The sequence below is a fragment of the Scyliorhinus torazame genome, chromosome 18 (genome assembly GCF_047496885.1).
Source record: "Scyliorhinus torazame isolate Kashiwa2021f chromosome 18, sScyTor2.1, whole genome shotgun sequence".
Taxonomy (NCBI): domain Eukaryota; kingdom Metazoa; phylum Chordata; class Chondrichthyes; order Carcharhiniformes; family Scyliorhinidae; genus Scyliorhinus; species Scyliorhinus torazame.
The window spans coordinates 140,972,881-140,990,066 of NC_092724.1; the positions used below are offsets into that span (position 1 = coordinate 140,972,881).

A 17,186-nucleotide genomic window follows, 5' to 3' on the forward strand; every position below is an offset into this window, starting at 1 on the left:
TTCACTGATGCTCAGTTTTAGTTCCACCAGGACCACTCCGCTTTTGACCTCATTACAGCCTTGCTTTAAACATGGACAAAAGAGCTAAGCTGCAACGGTGAAATGAGAGCGACTGCCTTTGACATCTTGGCAGCATTTGACTGAATCTGGCGTCAAGGAGTCCGAGCAAAACTGAAGTCAATGGGAATCGGGGAAAACTGGCTGCTGGTTAGAGTCAAACCTGGCACAAAGGAAGATAGTTGTGGTGGTTGGAAGTCAATCATTTTAGTTCTAGGACATCACTGCATGAGCACCTCAGCATAGTGCCCTCGGCCCAACCATCAGCTGCTTCATCAATGAATTTCCTTCCATCATAAGATCAGAAGTGTTCTCTGATGATTGCACAATTTTCAGCAGCGATTCCTCAGATACTGAAACAGTCCATATATAAATTTGCAAGACCTGGACAATATCGAGTCTTGGGCTGACAAGTGGCAAGTAATATTTGTGCCACACAAGTGCCAAGTATTGAACATCTTCAACAGGAGAGGATCAAACCACCATCCCTTGCCAATCAATGGCACTACCATCGCTAAATCCCCCATTATCACATCCTGGGCTTTACCACTGACCAGAAACTGAACTGAATTAGCCATATAAATACTGTGGCTACAAAAGCAGATTAGCGGCTAGGAGACTTGTGGTGAGTAACTCACCTCCTGACTCCCCAAAGCCTGTCTACCATCCACGAGGCACAAGTCAGAAGTGTGATGGAATACCTCCCATTTGCGTGGATGAGTGCAACTCCAGCAACATTGCAGAAGCTTGACACCATCCAGGACAAAGCAACCCACTTGATTAGCACCCCATTCACAAACATTCACTCCCTCCACTACCGACACACAGTGGTAGCAGTATGTACCATCTACAAGATGCACTGGAGGAACTCACCAAGGCTCCTTCAACACCATCTCCCCATCCCACAACCACTTTCATCTGGAAGGATGAGTGAAGCAGAGACATGGGAATGTCACTACCTGGATCCTGGATGTTCCTCTCCTAGGCACTCACTATCCTGACTTGGAATCATATTGCAGTTGTGTCACTGTCATTGTGTCAAAATCTTGGAACTTCCTGTCTAACAGCATGTGGGTGTACATATACCACATGCAGTGGCTCAAGAAGGCATCTCACTACCACCTTCCTGAGGGTGATTAGGGTTGGGCAATAAATGCTGGCCTAGCCAGCAATGAACACATCCCATGAATGAATTGAAAGAAACAGCAGTAGGAGACAAGATTGAACTTGTGGGTTAGCTGCCACTAAAACAATATAAAGCAATGGCTTATAAATGCCAGGATCATTGATTTTATTTAGAAGGACAGTGTTTGCCATGGCCACCTCATATGTAAGTTTGTAAGATAACCTCGCTCATTTCTATTTCTTTACGCATGATATGTACTGTTGCCTGGTCGAGAGTGAGACAACTTGCTGTCTGACATTGCCGCTTTAGAAAATGTGTGAGTGTATGTAATTCTCCCCTTCCTTTAAATATCTGCAAATTCTGGAGTGATCAATAAATTAATTTTCAATCATAATATATTTTTGCTGTTTCCAAGAATCAATTGTTTATTCTTATATAGTTAAAACTTATCTATTAATAGGCATCAAAGAAATTCAAGCTTAATAATAATTACAGTGGATATGCTGAATGAACTTTTGTGACTGAAAGATATGTTTGGAAGTGATCATTTTTTACTTCAGTATTGTAAACCTTGTCTTGCAGCTTAAGGACCCAAGGAGCAAACGGTATGAGGTTCCTATTGATGTTCCTAAGGTCACTAAGAGAGCTTCAACCCAACTCTACACAGTGAAATTTTCATTCAGACCTTTTGGCATAATTATACAGAGGAAATCAAATGGCCTTGTTCTGTAAGTTTGATTAGCCTTGTTGTTTCGTTTGATGTTATTTTTAACTTGGAGAATTTATACCTCACTTGGAAAGTATATTGACAAAATGGTGAGAAAAAAGGTCATTATTGACCCACTCATAATTTGAATCCTGGGCGGCACGGTGGTGCAGTGGTTAGCACTGCTGCCTGACGGCGCTGAGGACCCGGTTTTGATCCCGGCCCCGAGTCACTGTCCGTTTGGAGTTTGCACATTCTCCCTGTGTCTGCATGGTTCTCACCCCCACAAACCGAAAGATGTGCAGGGTAGGTAAATTGGCCATGCTAAATTGCTGCTTAATTGGAAAAAAGAATTGGTATCCTAAAATTATTGGAACAAATGAAAATCCTGAAAATACTTAGCAGTTCAGGCAGGCAGCATCTATCGAGAATAAAACAAAGTTAAATCTTCGGCATTGTTGGGGAAGTTACAACTTGCGATGGACAATTCCCCTGCTCCATGGGATGCGCAGTGAATGTCTCCGAGAACGAATGTGCTCCAGAACTAGCTGCATCCTTAGCCCAGTAGTTCAAATTGCCCAGGCATGTTCTGCCACAAAAAAAAGGACAAATCCAACCCAGCCAAATACAGCCCCATCAGTCTGTTCTTTGTAGTCAGTAAAGTGATGGAATGAGTCGTAGACAGTGCTACCAAGCAGCACTTGCTCAAACAAACAACCTGCTCACTGATCCTCAGTTTTAGCTCCGCCAGGGGCACTCAACTCCTGACCTCATTATAGCCTAAGTTCAAACATGGACATCAGTGGCCTTCCCTCCATCATGAGATCAGAAGTGGGGATGTTCACTGCTGATTGTGCAGTGCCCACTGCCATTCCTCAGATATCGAAGCAGTCGGTGCCTATTTTCAGCAGAACCTGGACAACATGCAGGCTTAGGCTGGGAAGCGGCAATTAACATTTGAAATGAAAATCGCTTATTGTCATGAGTAGACTTCAATGAAGTTACTGTGAAAAGCCCCTAGTCGCCACATTCCGGCGCCTGTTCGGGGAGGCTGGTACAGGAATTGAACCGTGCTGCTGGCCTGCCTTGGTCTGCTTTAAACGCCAGCGATTTAGCCCAGTGTGCTAAACCAGCCCCTTTGCGCCACACAAAAGCCAGGAAATGACCATTTTCGACATGAGAGAATCCAACCATATCCCCTTGATTTTCAATGGTATTACCATCATCGAATCTCCGACAATCATCGAATCTCCGACAATCATCATCTTGGGGGTTGCAATACTATCCACTTGCCAGGATGAGTGCAGCTCCATCAACACTCAAGAAGCTCAACATCATTCAGAACAAAGCAGCCCGCTTGACTGGTATCCCATCCACTATCTATAACATCCACCCCTCCACCACTGGCACACGGTGGGCATCAGTGTGTACCATAGAAACATGGAAGATTGGTGCAGGAGTAGGCCAATCGGCCCTTCAAGCTTGCATCACCATTCAATATGATCATGGCTGATCATGCAAATTCAGTAACCCACCCCTGCTTTCTCACCATACCCTTTGATCCTTTTAGCGCAAGGGCCATGTCCAGCTCCTTCTTGAATTTATCCAATGAACTGGCCACAACAGCTTTTTGTGGTGGAGAAGCCCACAAGTTCACAACTCTCTGAGTTGTCTCATCTTAGTCCTGAAAGGCTTACCCCTTATTCTTAGTAAGAAGTCTTACAACACCAGGTTAAAGTCCAACAGGTTTGTTTTGAATCACTAGCTTTCGGAGCGCAGCTCCTTCCTCAGGAGCCTGAGTCTCAGACCTGAGGAAGGAGCAGTCCACATCATGGCCCTTATTCTTAAGCTGTGACCCCTAGTTCTGGACGTCCCCAACATCGGGAACATTGTTCCGGCATCTAACCTGTCCAGCCCCATCAGGATTTTATATGTTTCTATGAGATCCCATCTACATGATGCATTGCAGGAACTTACCAATTGTCCTTAAATAGCACCTTCCCATCCCACAACCACTACTGTCGAGAAGGACAAGGACAGCAGACACATAGGAACACCAGCACCTGCAAATTCCCCTCCAGCTAACTCACCACCCTGACTTGGACATATATCACTAATCCTTCACTGTCATTGGGTCAAAATCCTGGAACTCTCTCCCAAATAGCACTTTAGGTGTACCTACACCACATGAGCTCACCACCACCTTCACAGAATTTTACAGCGCAGAAGGAGGCCATTAGGCCCACTGCGTCTGCAATGGCTCTCCAAACGAACATCATGTCTTCGTGCCACTCCGCTGCCTACTCCTTGTACCCTTGCACATTGTTTCTATTCAAATAATCATCTGATGCCCCCTTGAATGTCTCGATTGAACCTGTGCCCACCACACATCCAGGCAGTGCATTCCTGATCTAAACCACTTGTGTGAAAAAGTTTTTACTCATATCACAGTTACTAATCACTTTAAATCTATGCCCTTTCGTTCTTGATCCTTTTATGAGTGGGAGCAGTATCTTCCTAGCCACTCTGTCCAGCCCCCTCATGATTTTGAACATTTTTATTAAATCTCTTGATGATCTACCGAGAACTGTCCCAACCTCTCCAATTTATCCTCATAACTGAAGTTTCCCATCCCTGGAACTATTCTTGTAAATCCTCTCAAAGGCAATCCGAGATGGGAAATACAAATACTGGCCCAGCCAGCAATGCCCACATTCCATAAAGTATTAAAAAGCTTAAATTCAGAGTCTTCGAACAGTTCCATGGGAGTTAACTGGGCAGTTACCCAGGAAATGTTAGATTAAAAACTAGTCTAACATCTGGGTAACTACATAGCCAACCACCCCTCGACCACTGACTACTTGACTACTCCCCTAACCAAACTTGACAATCTGACTACCCCGCCAATGAGACCCAACCATCCCCAACCCAACTATCCATCAAAGACCTAAATGCCCTCCTGACTACCCCCACCGACCTGACTACTCACGACCTCCTGACAGCCCCCCTTGACCTAATCCAACTTTTATTTTTATTCGTTCAGGGGATGTGGGCATTGCCGTCTGACCCAGCGTTTGTTGCCCATTCCCTAGTTGCCCTTCAATGGGCAGTTAGGAGTCAACCACATTTCTGTGGCTCACATTTTTCAAAACATTTACCCAATTATTTTTTTCCAATTAAGGGGCAATTTAGCGTGGCCAATCCACCTAAACCAGCACATCTTTTAGGTTGTGGGGGTGAAACCCACGCAGACACGGCGAGAATGTGCAAACTCCACAAGGTCAGTGACCCATTGCCGGGATTCGAACCCGGGTCCTCAGCGGCGTAATCCCAGTGCTAACCACTGCACCACCGTGCTGCCCTTTCTGTGGCTCACATGTAAGCCAGTCCAGGTAAGAATAGTAGATTCCCTTCCCTAAAGGACATTAGTGAACCAGATGGGTTTTTACAACAGTCGACAATGGTTTCATGGTCATCCTTAGACATTTACCTCCAGATTTGTATTGAATTCAAATCCCGTCACCTGCTATGATGGGATTTGAACCTGAGTCCCCAGAGCTTTTACCCTGGATCTCTGGATTACTAGTCCAATGACAATACCACTACACCACTGCCTCCCCTCCTACCAGACTACCCACCAACCTGACTGCGCTCATCCACTTCACCTACCCAACTCATCTATCTAGGCACATACCCATCTCACCCACCTATCTGCCTCAGCACCTACCCACCTCACACACCTACTCCCCTACCCACTTAACCTACTTCACTCACCTATTCATTTACTCACCCGTTCACTAATTTATTCACTAACATTCATTCACTAACATTCAAACCTCACCGTTAAACTTTCCATGTGGCAGCTCAGCCACACAGAGGGAGCATAACCTGTCTTTCCCCGACTCTACTCCACTCCAGTGGAGTTCGCTTATGGTTGCTGCACTGCGCATTTCTGGGGAAGCTCAGCTTGGAAGACCCGGTTGAAAGGCATGGCAATAGGGAGCCAGGAATTTTTGATTACAGTGACAATCCGACGATCATTGTCACTGCTCAGAAGATCCAGGCCAATGTTTCAAGCGGATGGCTTTTCATCAGAACTGGAAAAAAATTAGGGATGTAATAGGTTTTAACCAAATATCGAGTATAGGGGAAAAGAATAAAAATAAAATATCTGTGTTTGGATGGAAATGATTAAACAACAAAAGTGTTGGTGGTGCAAGCCAACAGGATATGGTTGTGACTCACGCCTGGAGAAAAATATGGGTCTAAAAGGGGTGTAAATGGTAAAGGCAGAAGCATTAACAATTGTTGCTGTCGGGAAAAAATGGAATCAACAATTATGATTTGAAATTGTTGAGTTCACTGATTTTGCAAGACTGTGACAAGTCTAACTGAAAGATGAGGGGTGGGATTCTCCACTCCCGCGACAAAGTGCCCACGCCGTCGTGAACGCCGTCGAGGTTCACGACGGCGCGAAACGGCCCCGATCCCGACCGATTCAGGCCCCGACAATGGGCCACGTCATCTACACGCGCCAGGCCTTGTCGGCACGTAAAGGCGGCGCCGCATAGATGACGCGGCCGGCGCCGCATAACTGACATCACCCGCGCATGCGTGGTTGCCGTCCTCTCTGAGTCCACCCTGCAAGAAGGTGGCAGACGGATCTCGCGGGGCCGCGGAAGGAAGGAGGTCCTCCTTCAGAGAGGACGGCCCGACGATCGGTGGGCACCGATCGCGGGCCATGCCACATTTGAGGTACCCCCGGTGCACGATCTCTCCCCACCCCCCCCCCCCCCCCCCAGCGTTCCCGCGCTGTTCCCTACGGCAGTGAACAGGTGTGGACGGCGCCGGGGGGAACCCGCCGTTTTGGCCTGGCCGCTCGGCCCATCCGGGCCTGAGAATAGCGGGGGTGCTGGAGAATCGCCATTTTGGGTGTCTCCGGCGATTCTCTGGCCCGCGGAACTCGACGGGGCCATTCCCGCCGCTTGGGAGAATCGCGGGAGGGCGTCGGACCGGCGTCGCGGGAAATTTTGGCGGCCCAGGCGAACTGGCGCGGGAGCGGAGAATCTCGCCCCATGTGCTTTTATTCAAGGTTTAGTCGAGCTTATTAGAACAGTGAAGGAGACCGAAGACAGAGCAATCAAAGTGGAGTTGGACAGAAAATTAAAATGCCATGTGTGTGAACTGAATGGAATTGTTCAGCAAACCGGTCACGCATTCTATGTCTGGCCTTCCCAACGTAGAGGACACCACATTGTGAGCAGTGAATGCAGTACAAGTTGAAAGCAGTACAAGGTAATCTGTTTCCCCAGGGAGGAGCATTTAAGGCCCTGGACAAGGGTATGGTAGCAGTTAAAACGACACCTGTTGTATCTCCTATGCTCAAAGGAAAGAATTGGGGGTGTTGGGGTGATGGAAGAGTGGATTAGGGTGTAAGGTAATGCTGAAAGGTAGATGGGTTTGGTGGTTGCATTTCGCTGCAGGTGGTGGAGGATTATCTGTTGAATGTGGAGGTTGGTGCGAGGGTTGAAAGTAAGGACAAGAGGAACTCTATTACGGGTCCAAAAGGGGGAGGAAAGGGTGAGACCAAGAATGCAAGAGACAGGGTTAAGGGTCTCATTGTCCTTGGTGAAAGGGAATTGTCCACTGAGGAAAAAATATATCATGACTGCTATGGAAGATGGCATAAACAGAACAGATTCAACAGAGAAACTGTCTTTGTATCAGGAGCTTCTGGCTCAGGCAGAGGTGCTACCTACTGATCCACAAGACCTCCTTGTTGATGAATGACAGTAAGGACAATTTTGTGCATTTTCATGTTGATCCCAGTTTTGTAGCTGTATTGGAATAGCTTGGCTAGAGGCTCATTACTCTTCAGCATTGCAGCCAAGATTAAGAACATCAGAATACAAATAGGAGCAAGAATAGACCATTGAGTCTGCTTTGCCATTCAATAGGCTCTTGGGTGATCTTGATCCTCAACTCCACTTTTCTGTCCGCTCCCCATATCCTTTGATTCCCTGAAGATCAAAAACCTGTCTATCCCAGCCTTTTGGATTGGATTGGATTTGTTTATTGTCACGTGTACCGAGGTACAGTGAAAAGTATTTTTCTGCGAGCAGCTCAACAGATCATTAAGTACATGGGAAGAAAAGGGAAGAAAAGAAAATACATAATAGGGCAATGCAACATATACAATGTAACTACATAAGCACTGGCATCGGATGAAGCATACAGGGTGTAGTGTTAATGAGGTCAGTCCACGTGAGTGGACCAGGACAGATTTTTGGAGATGTGCACCCCTAGGAATTTGAAACTATGTATTCAATGATGGAGCATCCATAACCCTCTTGGGTAGAGAATTCTAAAGATTCACTACCCTTTGAGTGAACTAATTTCACTTAATCTGAGTCCTAAATGATCAACGCATTATCATGAGATCGTGCCCCCATGTTTTAGATTCCCCAACCAGTGGAAACAATCTCTCAGTGTTGAGCCTATCAAGCCCTGTAATGTTCTTGTCGGATGGCCTGATTTATTTTACAAGAGCACTTGTCGTAAAGCTATAAACGATTCATTAAAAACATTCTCCCCGTGTCTGCATGGGTTTCACCCCCACACCCAAAGATGTGTAGGTTAGGTGGATTGGCCACGCTACCCCTTAATTGAAAAAAATAATAATTGGGTACTCTAAATTTAAAAAAAAGAAACAATTTATTAACAGTATCTGTGGGTCAAATATATACAAAACAACGGATGAATAACAGTATTAACATGCACAAGCAACTTCTCTCTTCCAGCCCCCTAGTCAGTCTGAGGCCATCTGACTCTAACATTCACTTATATACTAATGAGACCCCTAGTGGTCAGTCGGTGTATTACAACACAACCATGATATCACTGCAAGCCCTTCATAATTTTGTCAGTTTCAATGAAATTGCCTCTCATTCTTTTAAAGTTTTGAGAATATAAATCCAATTTATCAGCCTCTCATCATTGGACAACCCCCTCATCCTAGAGACCAATTTAGTGAAACTTCACTGTACCACCTCCAATGCAAGTATATCTTTTCTCAAATGTGGAGATCAATATTCCACAGTATTTCAGATGTGGTCTCACTAAATTCTTGTACTATTGTAACAAAATATCCTTATTCTTATACTCCAATCCCCTTGCAGTAAAGACCAACATGCCATTTGCCTTCTTAATTGCTTGATGCATTTAAATGCTAACTTTCTCCAATCCTTGTACACACACACACACCCTCTTCTTGAGGCCTATAGCCATTGCTGTCTAGTGCAGTGTTTTTCAAACTTTTTTGCCTGGTACCCATTTTTACCAACTGTCCATCCTTCAGGACCCACGCTGGCTGACCTTTGTGATCCAAGCTGGCCGACCTTCGCGATCCAAACTGGCTAACCTTTGCGACCCACGCTGCTCGAACTTCACAACCCACCATTTTTGCTTACCTTTAATGTGACAGGTGAGCCTGCTTGGTCCTCACGATCTCGCCTGCTTTGTCATTCACTGTTACATGCCTGCTAAGGACTTCAGTTAATGGTTTAAGATCTCACTGCATCCGTTGAAAAAAATCAAGAGGTTTGTCCTCGAACTTGCCATGCATAGTCTTGAAATGCCTTTGCAGTTTTGAGGGTTTTAATCTTTCATTTGCCTACATATAACACACAAACCTTACATTCTGATTTGCAATGGCACAATTAATAAACCCATGCCTCAAGAAGTCATCTTTAAACTGCTTTGTTCCTGTTTTCAGCTTCTTCTTCATGGGTTGTTCACAGAGCTCACACCAGCACTGCTGGTAGTTACAAAATGGAGGAAGCTCTCTCGCGCCCAGAGTACATGACGTCAGTGTACGGGGCGAGTGACCTCTCTGCTGCCGCTTCTGGAGAGAAGACTGTATCGATTTAAAAAAAATAAAGAATCTGCTCCTAGGTCAACGTGCTGACGTCAGGAGGAGATATCCTGCCTCGCTGGGCTCCTGGCCTGCGCAGCACTGCGGGGGCACACGTGTGCGGAATGGCCCGCATTCTGAAAGCCGGTCCCGACGGTTGGGTGGTACTTCCTGCAATCGGGAACGCTGTGATCGCTGGCACCGCGACACTCCTGACACCCGCCCGCAACCCACCCTCGTGTCGCGACCCTAGCTTTGAAAATGACTGGTCTAATGCACTTAGCCATTTCTTATCATGTGGAATAAATGGCTGAAGACAGGCCTGCTGGTCCACAAGAGGGCAGTTAAGAGTCAGATGTAAGGATGGCAGGTTTATTTCCTGAAGGATGTTGGTGAACCAGTTAATTTTTATGCAACTTCATTAATACTCGGTCTTAATTTCAGATTTTATTTTAACTCAGTTCAAATTCTCAAATTTTTGAATTCACGTTCTCTATTATGAATCCAACACTAGTGCAAGGTAGACCATAAATAAACTTGCAAAATCCATTCGAACTTGGCCGGCTAGGTATTTAGATGGAGGAAAGGGAGCATTACAGTTTTTTTAAATGTGCAGGTAAAGAGGTTGATGAAGTAAGGGAATGTTTAGTTATCCAGATGTTGTCGTTATTCAGACCTTATTACATTCGCAAATTTCACATGAGTAGGCCTTGTTATTTCTGTATATATTGTGCAAGTTATTCATTTATCCAGCATGATGTTTTTAGGTTTGCGACTAAACTCGTCATTGCCGCAGGGATGGGAACATCAGAGAAAATCAGAATTTAAAACAAAACAGTGATACATGTCATCACAGCATAAAAATGCACAACATAGGTGTATTTTACTATGTTTCTTTTTAGGATAAATGAGTAAATTATTCAGCTTGTTTTGGAATTAAGCCAGAAGTCTTTCTCTGCTTATATTGTTCAAGATTGTGTTTGAAATTTCAAATACAGGAAATCTTCCAACTATGTTGCCAATGTTGCAAACACTTGTGATGCAAGGAGCATGCTCCCTGATTTCTAAAAATGAACAAAATCTTTTCCCCAGATCTCCCTGTGGTATCCTCAGCTGAAAGGAATAGTGACCTGATTTCAGATTTCTAAAATGCTGTGCTGAAACAATTCAGTTAGAAATAGCTCTACCTTCTGAGGTTTTTATCATTAGATAAGAGAAACGGGTTTGAAAGAGAAATCCCTGGAATTTCCTCAGACAAATAGCCTGTGAATTTTCATTGCCAAATTCACAGATGAAAATTAGCCACTCAGTAAGAAACGAGAAAGGATCTGATCTGCAGCAGCAACCATGGGCGAAATTCTCCGGAAACGGCGCGATGTCCGCCGACTGGTGCCCAAAACAGCGCAAATCAGACGGGCATCGCGCCGCCCCAAAGGTGCGGAATGCTCCGCATCTTTGGGGGCCGAGCCCCAACCTTGAGGGGCTAGCTCGGCGCCGGACGAATTTCCGCCCCGCCAGCTGGCGGAAAAGGCCTTTGGTGCCCCGCCAGCTGACGCGGAAATGACATCTCCGGGCGGTGCATGCGCGGGAGCGTCAGCGGCCGCTGACAGCTTCCCACGCATGCGCAGTGGAGGGAGTCTCTTTTGCCTCCGCCATGGTGGAGACCTTGGCGGAGGCGGAAGGGAAAGAGTGCCCCCACGGCACAGGCCCGGCCGCGGATCGGTGGGCCCCGATCGCGGGCCAGGCCACTGTGGGGGCACACCCCGGGGCCAGATTGCCCCGCGCCCCCCTCCCCAGGACCCCGGAGCCCGCCTTGTCCCGCTGGTAAGGTAGGTGGTTTAATTTACGCCGGCGGGACAGGCATTTTAGCGGCGGGACTTCGGCCCATTCGGGCCGGAGAATCGCGCGGGGGGGGGCCGGAGAATCGCACGGGGGGGCCCGCCAACCGGCGCGGCGCGATTCCCGCCCTCGCCGAATCTCTGGTGCCGGAGACTTCGGCAACCGGCGGGGGCGGGATTCACGTTTCGCCACATGTTTCCATTATGAGCTATTGAAAGCAAGGGAAAATTGGAAAGAAAGAATACTTTTCACTCGGTGCTTATGCATATATTTGAGAACTGAATTCAGGGATTTATTTAACAGTATTTCTAAAGCAATTTAATTAATGTTTATCTGAAATGAAGATGATCTGGCAATTTCAAGATTCAATCTTAACTCAGTGCAGTGTATAGCACCCATTGCAAACTAAATAGGATGGGACCTTTTGCTCCGGGACCAAACGTGGTAATATCCATTTCTCTTTTTTTTGACAAGTCAGCAGATATGTGACTTTAGTGTTTTCTGTTTTGACTTTTAATGCAACATTGGTAGCAAGTCTGAAAGAAAGAAATTTCAAAGTCCATATTTCAGCTTAATTATTAAACTTATATTTTGAGAATGCGCAAAATACAATAACCTAGCAGCTGAAATTGTTCAAAGCCAGGCAGAAAGCCAGGTTGCCGTTGTTACCTTAAACACATTTATTTCTCTTGCTTCACAGTGCCAAAGTCCCAGGTTCGATTCCCGGCTTGGGTCACTGTCTGTGAGGAATTTTCTTGTTCTCCCTGTGTGGGAGAACGTGTGGGTTTGCTCCTGTTTCCTCCCACAAGTCCCCAAAGACGTGCTGTTAGGTAATTTGGACATTCTAAATTCTCCCTCTGTGTACCCGAACAGGCGCTGTAGTGTTGCTACTAGGGGATTTTCACAGTAACTTCATTGCAGTGTCAATGTAAGCCATACTTGCAACAATAATAAAGATTATTATTATTAAGTGTATGGACATATGAAACTTTGCACAAAAGCAATTCTGTGCAACAATCTCATAGATTAGTATTTTCTAACTTTTATTGCAGCAGCCATTTAGTTATATAATATACCTTATTTATTTTTTACTTAGCCTGAACACGACAGTGGGGCCGTTGTTTTATGCGGATCAATTTCTGCAGATTTCCACCTCCCTGGCCTCAAAGCACATTTCAGGTTTGGGAGAGCACATGACAAATCTGGTCCTCAATGTCAACTGGACTCAATTAACTCATTGGAACCGAGATCAAGGACCTCGTGTAAGTTAATTAACTTGTTTCTTTCCTATTGTTGAGACATTCAAAATGCCAATTCTAGCCTAAGAGACTACTGTTGTAGGGTGGAATCCTGATGAAATATAAGTTTCAAACTCTTATTTTAAAAAAATCCATTTATGGATGTGGGCGTCGATGGTTAGGCCAGCATTTATTGCCCACCCCTCGTTGTCCTTCAAAAGGTGGTGGTGAGTTGCCATCTTGAACCACTGCAGTCCCCGAAGTGTAGGTACGCCCCCATTGAGAGAGGGAGTTCCAGGATTTTGACTCAACGACAGTGATGGAACAGCAAAATATTTCCAAGTCGGGGTGGTGAGTGACTTGGAGGGGAACCTCCAAGTTACAGGGTTCCCAGGTATCTGCTGCCCTTGTCCTTCTAGATGGCAGTGGTTGTGAGTTTGGAAGATGCTGCATAAGGAACCTTGGTGAGTTCCTGTACTGCATCTTGTAGCTGGTACACACAGTTGTCAGTGTTTGTCAGTTGTGGAGGGATTGAATGTTTGTGGAAGGGGTAGCAATCATATGGGCTGCTTTGTCCTGGATAGTGTTGAGCTTCTTGAGTGTTGTTGGAGCTGCACTCATCCAGTTAAGTGGAGAGTATCCCATTACACTCCTGGCTTGTGCCTTGTAGATGGTGGACAGGTTTTGGGGGGGGTGTTCCCAGGAGGTGAGTTATTCGCTATAGGATGACTAGCCTTTGACCTGCTCTTGTAGCCAGAGTATTTTATTTACAAATAAGCATGCATGCATACCATTGTTGGTTATATTTCTTCCCTTGTCCTTGGGTCACATGGATGAGTGTAGCTTTCAGTTTCTTTCTCTTAAAAATGTTTAAGACCGGTGTTTGATTATATCGTTGAAATTCCCATTCTGGAGCATTTCATAAAACAGTGTGAGAAAATATAGACGTACTGATTACTGTGCTTAAGGCAATGGTATTTGGGGGCCACTTGAGGCCGACCCAGAACAATGTGTTAATGCTCTAAGGATCTCAAACTGGTGCCTTTGTGTCTCTAATATAGTAGCATTTATTGTTGTCTTGCGAAAGTTGTTCCGTATGTGAAGAGAAAACAGTCTCACTGTGACAAGAAATATTATGATCAATTCCCCCAATGTTTCCCCCAATCTTGTGTCATCATGCTTTGGAGTTGTGCATAGAGAGAATGTCACTGTAACAACCCCTCCTATTTGTTTTATCTTTCTTTTTATTTCCATCTACAGTACTGTCCCTTAGTTTCTTTTTTTTTCCTCCATGGAAATACCTAACATTCTGTTTACTGTTTTCTTGATGATAATCTCAAGATGAAGAGTTAATTGTAAGGAGAGTTGCAAGCAACATAGCTGTTTCCTATTGTTCTGTGTTTTAAGCTGAACATTAAAAAATGAGCAAGAGTAGACCATTTGGCCCTTTGAACCTGCTCCGCCATTCACTTATAATCTTCTCCCTCAACTCCATGTTCCTGCATATCTTTTAAGCCATAGTGTTCAAAAATATTTTGATCTCTGTGTTGAAGATACAGAACAACAAAGCAGCCACAGTCCTTTGGGGTGGAAAACTCAAACGATCCAAACACTTTGAAGAAAATTCTCCTTGTCTCGGTTTTAAATTTGATTTACGTGATATCAAGGAAAGGTTGAGCGCACTGGAAGCATCAAAGACTATGGATGCTGACAACACTCCAGCTGAAGTGCTGAAGACTTGTGCTCCAGAACTAGCTGCACCATTAGACAAGCTGTCCTAGTACAGCTACAACACTGGCATCTACCCAGCAATGTGGAAAATTTCCCAGGTATGCCCTGTACACCAAAAACAGTAGAAATATAACAAATCTACTTTTAATTTATTTTCATTTGTCTACTTTCAATCATCACCAAAGAAATTCAAGATGTCTCTGACATTGCTATTACGCAATTACTAAGCAATAAGCTGCTGACTGATGTTTCTTTGGTTTCTGCCAGGGCCACTCTACTCCAGACCTCATTCGGCCTTGGTTCGAACATGATAAAGAATTGAGTCCCAGAGATAAGGCGAGAGTGAATATCCTTGACATTAAGGCAGCATTTGATTAAGTACGACATCAAGGATCCCTAGCAAAATCAAAGTCAACAGGAATCGAAGGGAAACATTTGCACTAGTTGGAATCGTAGTGAGCGCAATGGAAGATCGTTGTGGTTCTTGAGGTCAATCATTTTAGCCCCTGGACATTGTTGCAGGAGTTCTTCAGGACAGTATTCTAGGCCCAGCTTCATCAATTTACCTACCTTCCATCATAAGGTCAGAAGAGGGGATGCTCAAAAGGTTCAGTCCCATTCGCAGCTCCTGGACACTGAAACAGTTCATGCGTATATGCAGCAAGACATGGATAATATTCAGACTTGGGCTGATAAGCAGCAAGCCACATGTGCGCCCTGCAAATACCAGGCATTGACCATCTCCAGTAATAGAGAATCTAACCATCTCTCCATGATGTTGAACGGCATAGTATCACTGAATCCTCCACCATTAACATCTTCGGTGTTACCATTGATTAGTAACTTAACTGGCAAGCCATTTACATAATGTGGCTACAAGAGATCAAAGGATGGAAATTCTGCAGCAAGGAACTCACCTGATTTTCCACCATCTGCAAGGCACAAGTCAGGATTGTGATGGAATACACCTCTCCTGGCCAATGATGCAGCTCCCACAACACTGAAGTAGCTCAACCCCATCCAAAAGAAAGCTGCCTACTTGATCAACACCCCATCCATCGCCTTGAAAATTGACTCCCTCCACACTGGTCACCGTGGCAGCTGTATTTACCATCTATAAGACAAGCAGATCCGACCTCTCACCCGGAGTTATGGCCAGCAAACTGGACGATGCTTGGGGCTGGTCATTCAAGGCATAACTTGTCAAAGCTCCTTTGAAGTCACCTTTCCAAATCTGCATCCTCTACCAACTAGAAGGACAGGGCAGGAGACACTTAAGGAAACATCACCACAGCCAGAGGAGTCATTTTCCGAGCTAGCATCTACCCAATCAAGCCCATAAATATTTTCTATATTTCAGTGGCATGTCCTTCTCAATTTAAGAAATTTAATTTTCAGTTAACTAATTTGATTTTCAATACTTAATTGGGAAATATAGAACATCATATTTAATATTGAAAAACAAATTAGTTTGTACCATTGTACCAATGAGAGTGCACCAAGAAATTTTAAATGGTCATTCCCAGATGCCAGCCTAATTGGGAAATATAGAACACCATGTTATGTTTCTCAATTAGGTTGGCATCTAGAAATTACCGCTTCAAATTTCTGAGTACAATCTTATTTCCAGGTGCCAGTAAAAGAATAGTGAGGTGGTCAGTGCCGAATGAGCCTGGATCCTAGCTGACACACACTGGAAATAAATGGTTGGAACGAAACAACTTCTGGGGAGCGATTCTCCGACCCCCCACCGGGTCGGAGAATCGCCGGGAGCTGGCGTGAATCCCGCCCCCGCCGTGTCCCAAATTCTCCGCCACTAGAGATTTGGCGGGGTCGGGAATCGCGCCGGTCGGCGGGAATCGCGCTGGTCGGCGGACCCACCCCCGGCGATTCTCCGGCCCGCGATGGGCCGAAGTCCCGCCGCTGTCAACCCTCTCCAGCCGGCGTGGATTAAACCACCTACCTTACCGGCGGGAGCAGGTGGCGCGGGCGGGCTCTGGGGGGGGGGGGGGGGGGCGCGGAGCGATCTGGCCCTGGGGGGTGGTGGCCTGGCCCACGATCAGGGCCCACCGATCGGCGGGCGGGCCTGTGCCGTGGGGGCACTCTTTTTCTTCCACCTTCGCCATGGTCTTCACTGTGGCGGAGGCGGAAGAGACCCCCTCCCCAGCGCATGCGCAGGGATGCCGTGAGCGGCTGCTGACGCTCCCGCGCATGCGTCGCCCAGCGAAGTCCTTTTGGTGCTGGCTGGCGTGGCGCCAAAGGCCTTTCCCGCCAGCCGGCGGAGCGGAAACCACTCTGGCACGGGCCTAGCCCCGCAAAGAGAGGGCTTGGCCCCTAAAGGTTCAGAGAATTCCGCACCTTAGGGGCGGCCCGACGCCGGAGTGATCCGCGCCGTTTTTGGCACCGGGTAGAGGCCATCGCGCCTGTTTACGGAGAATCCCGCCCCTGATCATTCGTCAACCACCCTGTTCTAAAATGTATCTGTGTGAACATCAGGTGAAGAAAGGAACAAGTTCAATGGTGATAGCCCCTTCCTTGAATTGACTGATACCATTCAGTTAGCAAAGGTACAAGGGG

The 17,186-nt window shown here is 46.0% G+C and overlaps 1 protein-coding gene across 1 annotated transcript in view; it reads left to right on the forward strand.

The window, feature by feature from the left end:
• The window catches only part of gaa (alpha glucosidase), an 81,344-nt gene that overhangs the window by 14,216 nt on the left and 49,942 nt on the right, over positions 1–17,186 (forward strand). Inside the window, exons 3-4 of the mRNA XM_072483492.1 lie at positions 1,766–1,911; positions 12,737–12,902. Coding sequence (XP_072339593.1) covers positions 1,766–1,911; positions 12,737–12,902 — 312 coding nt within the window. The remainder of the gene's footprint in view (positions 1–1,765; positions 1,912–12,736; positions 12,903–17,186) is intronic.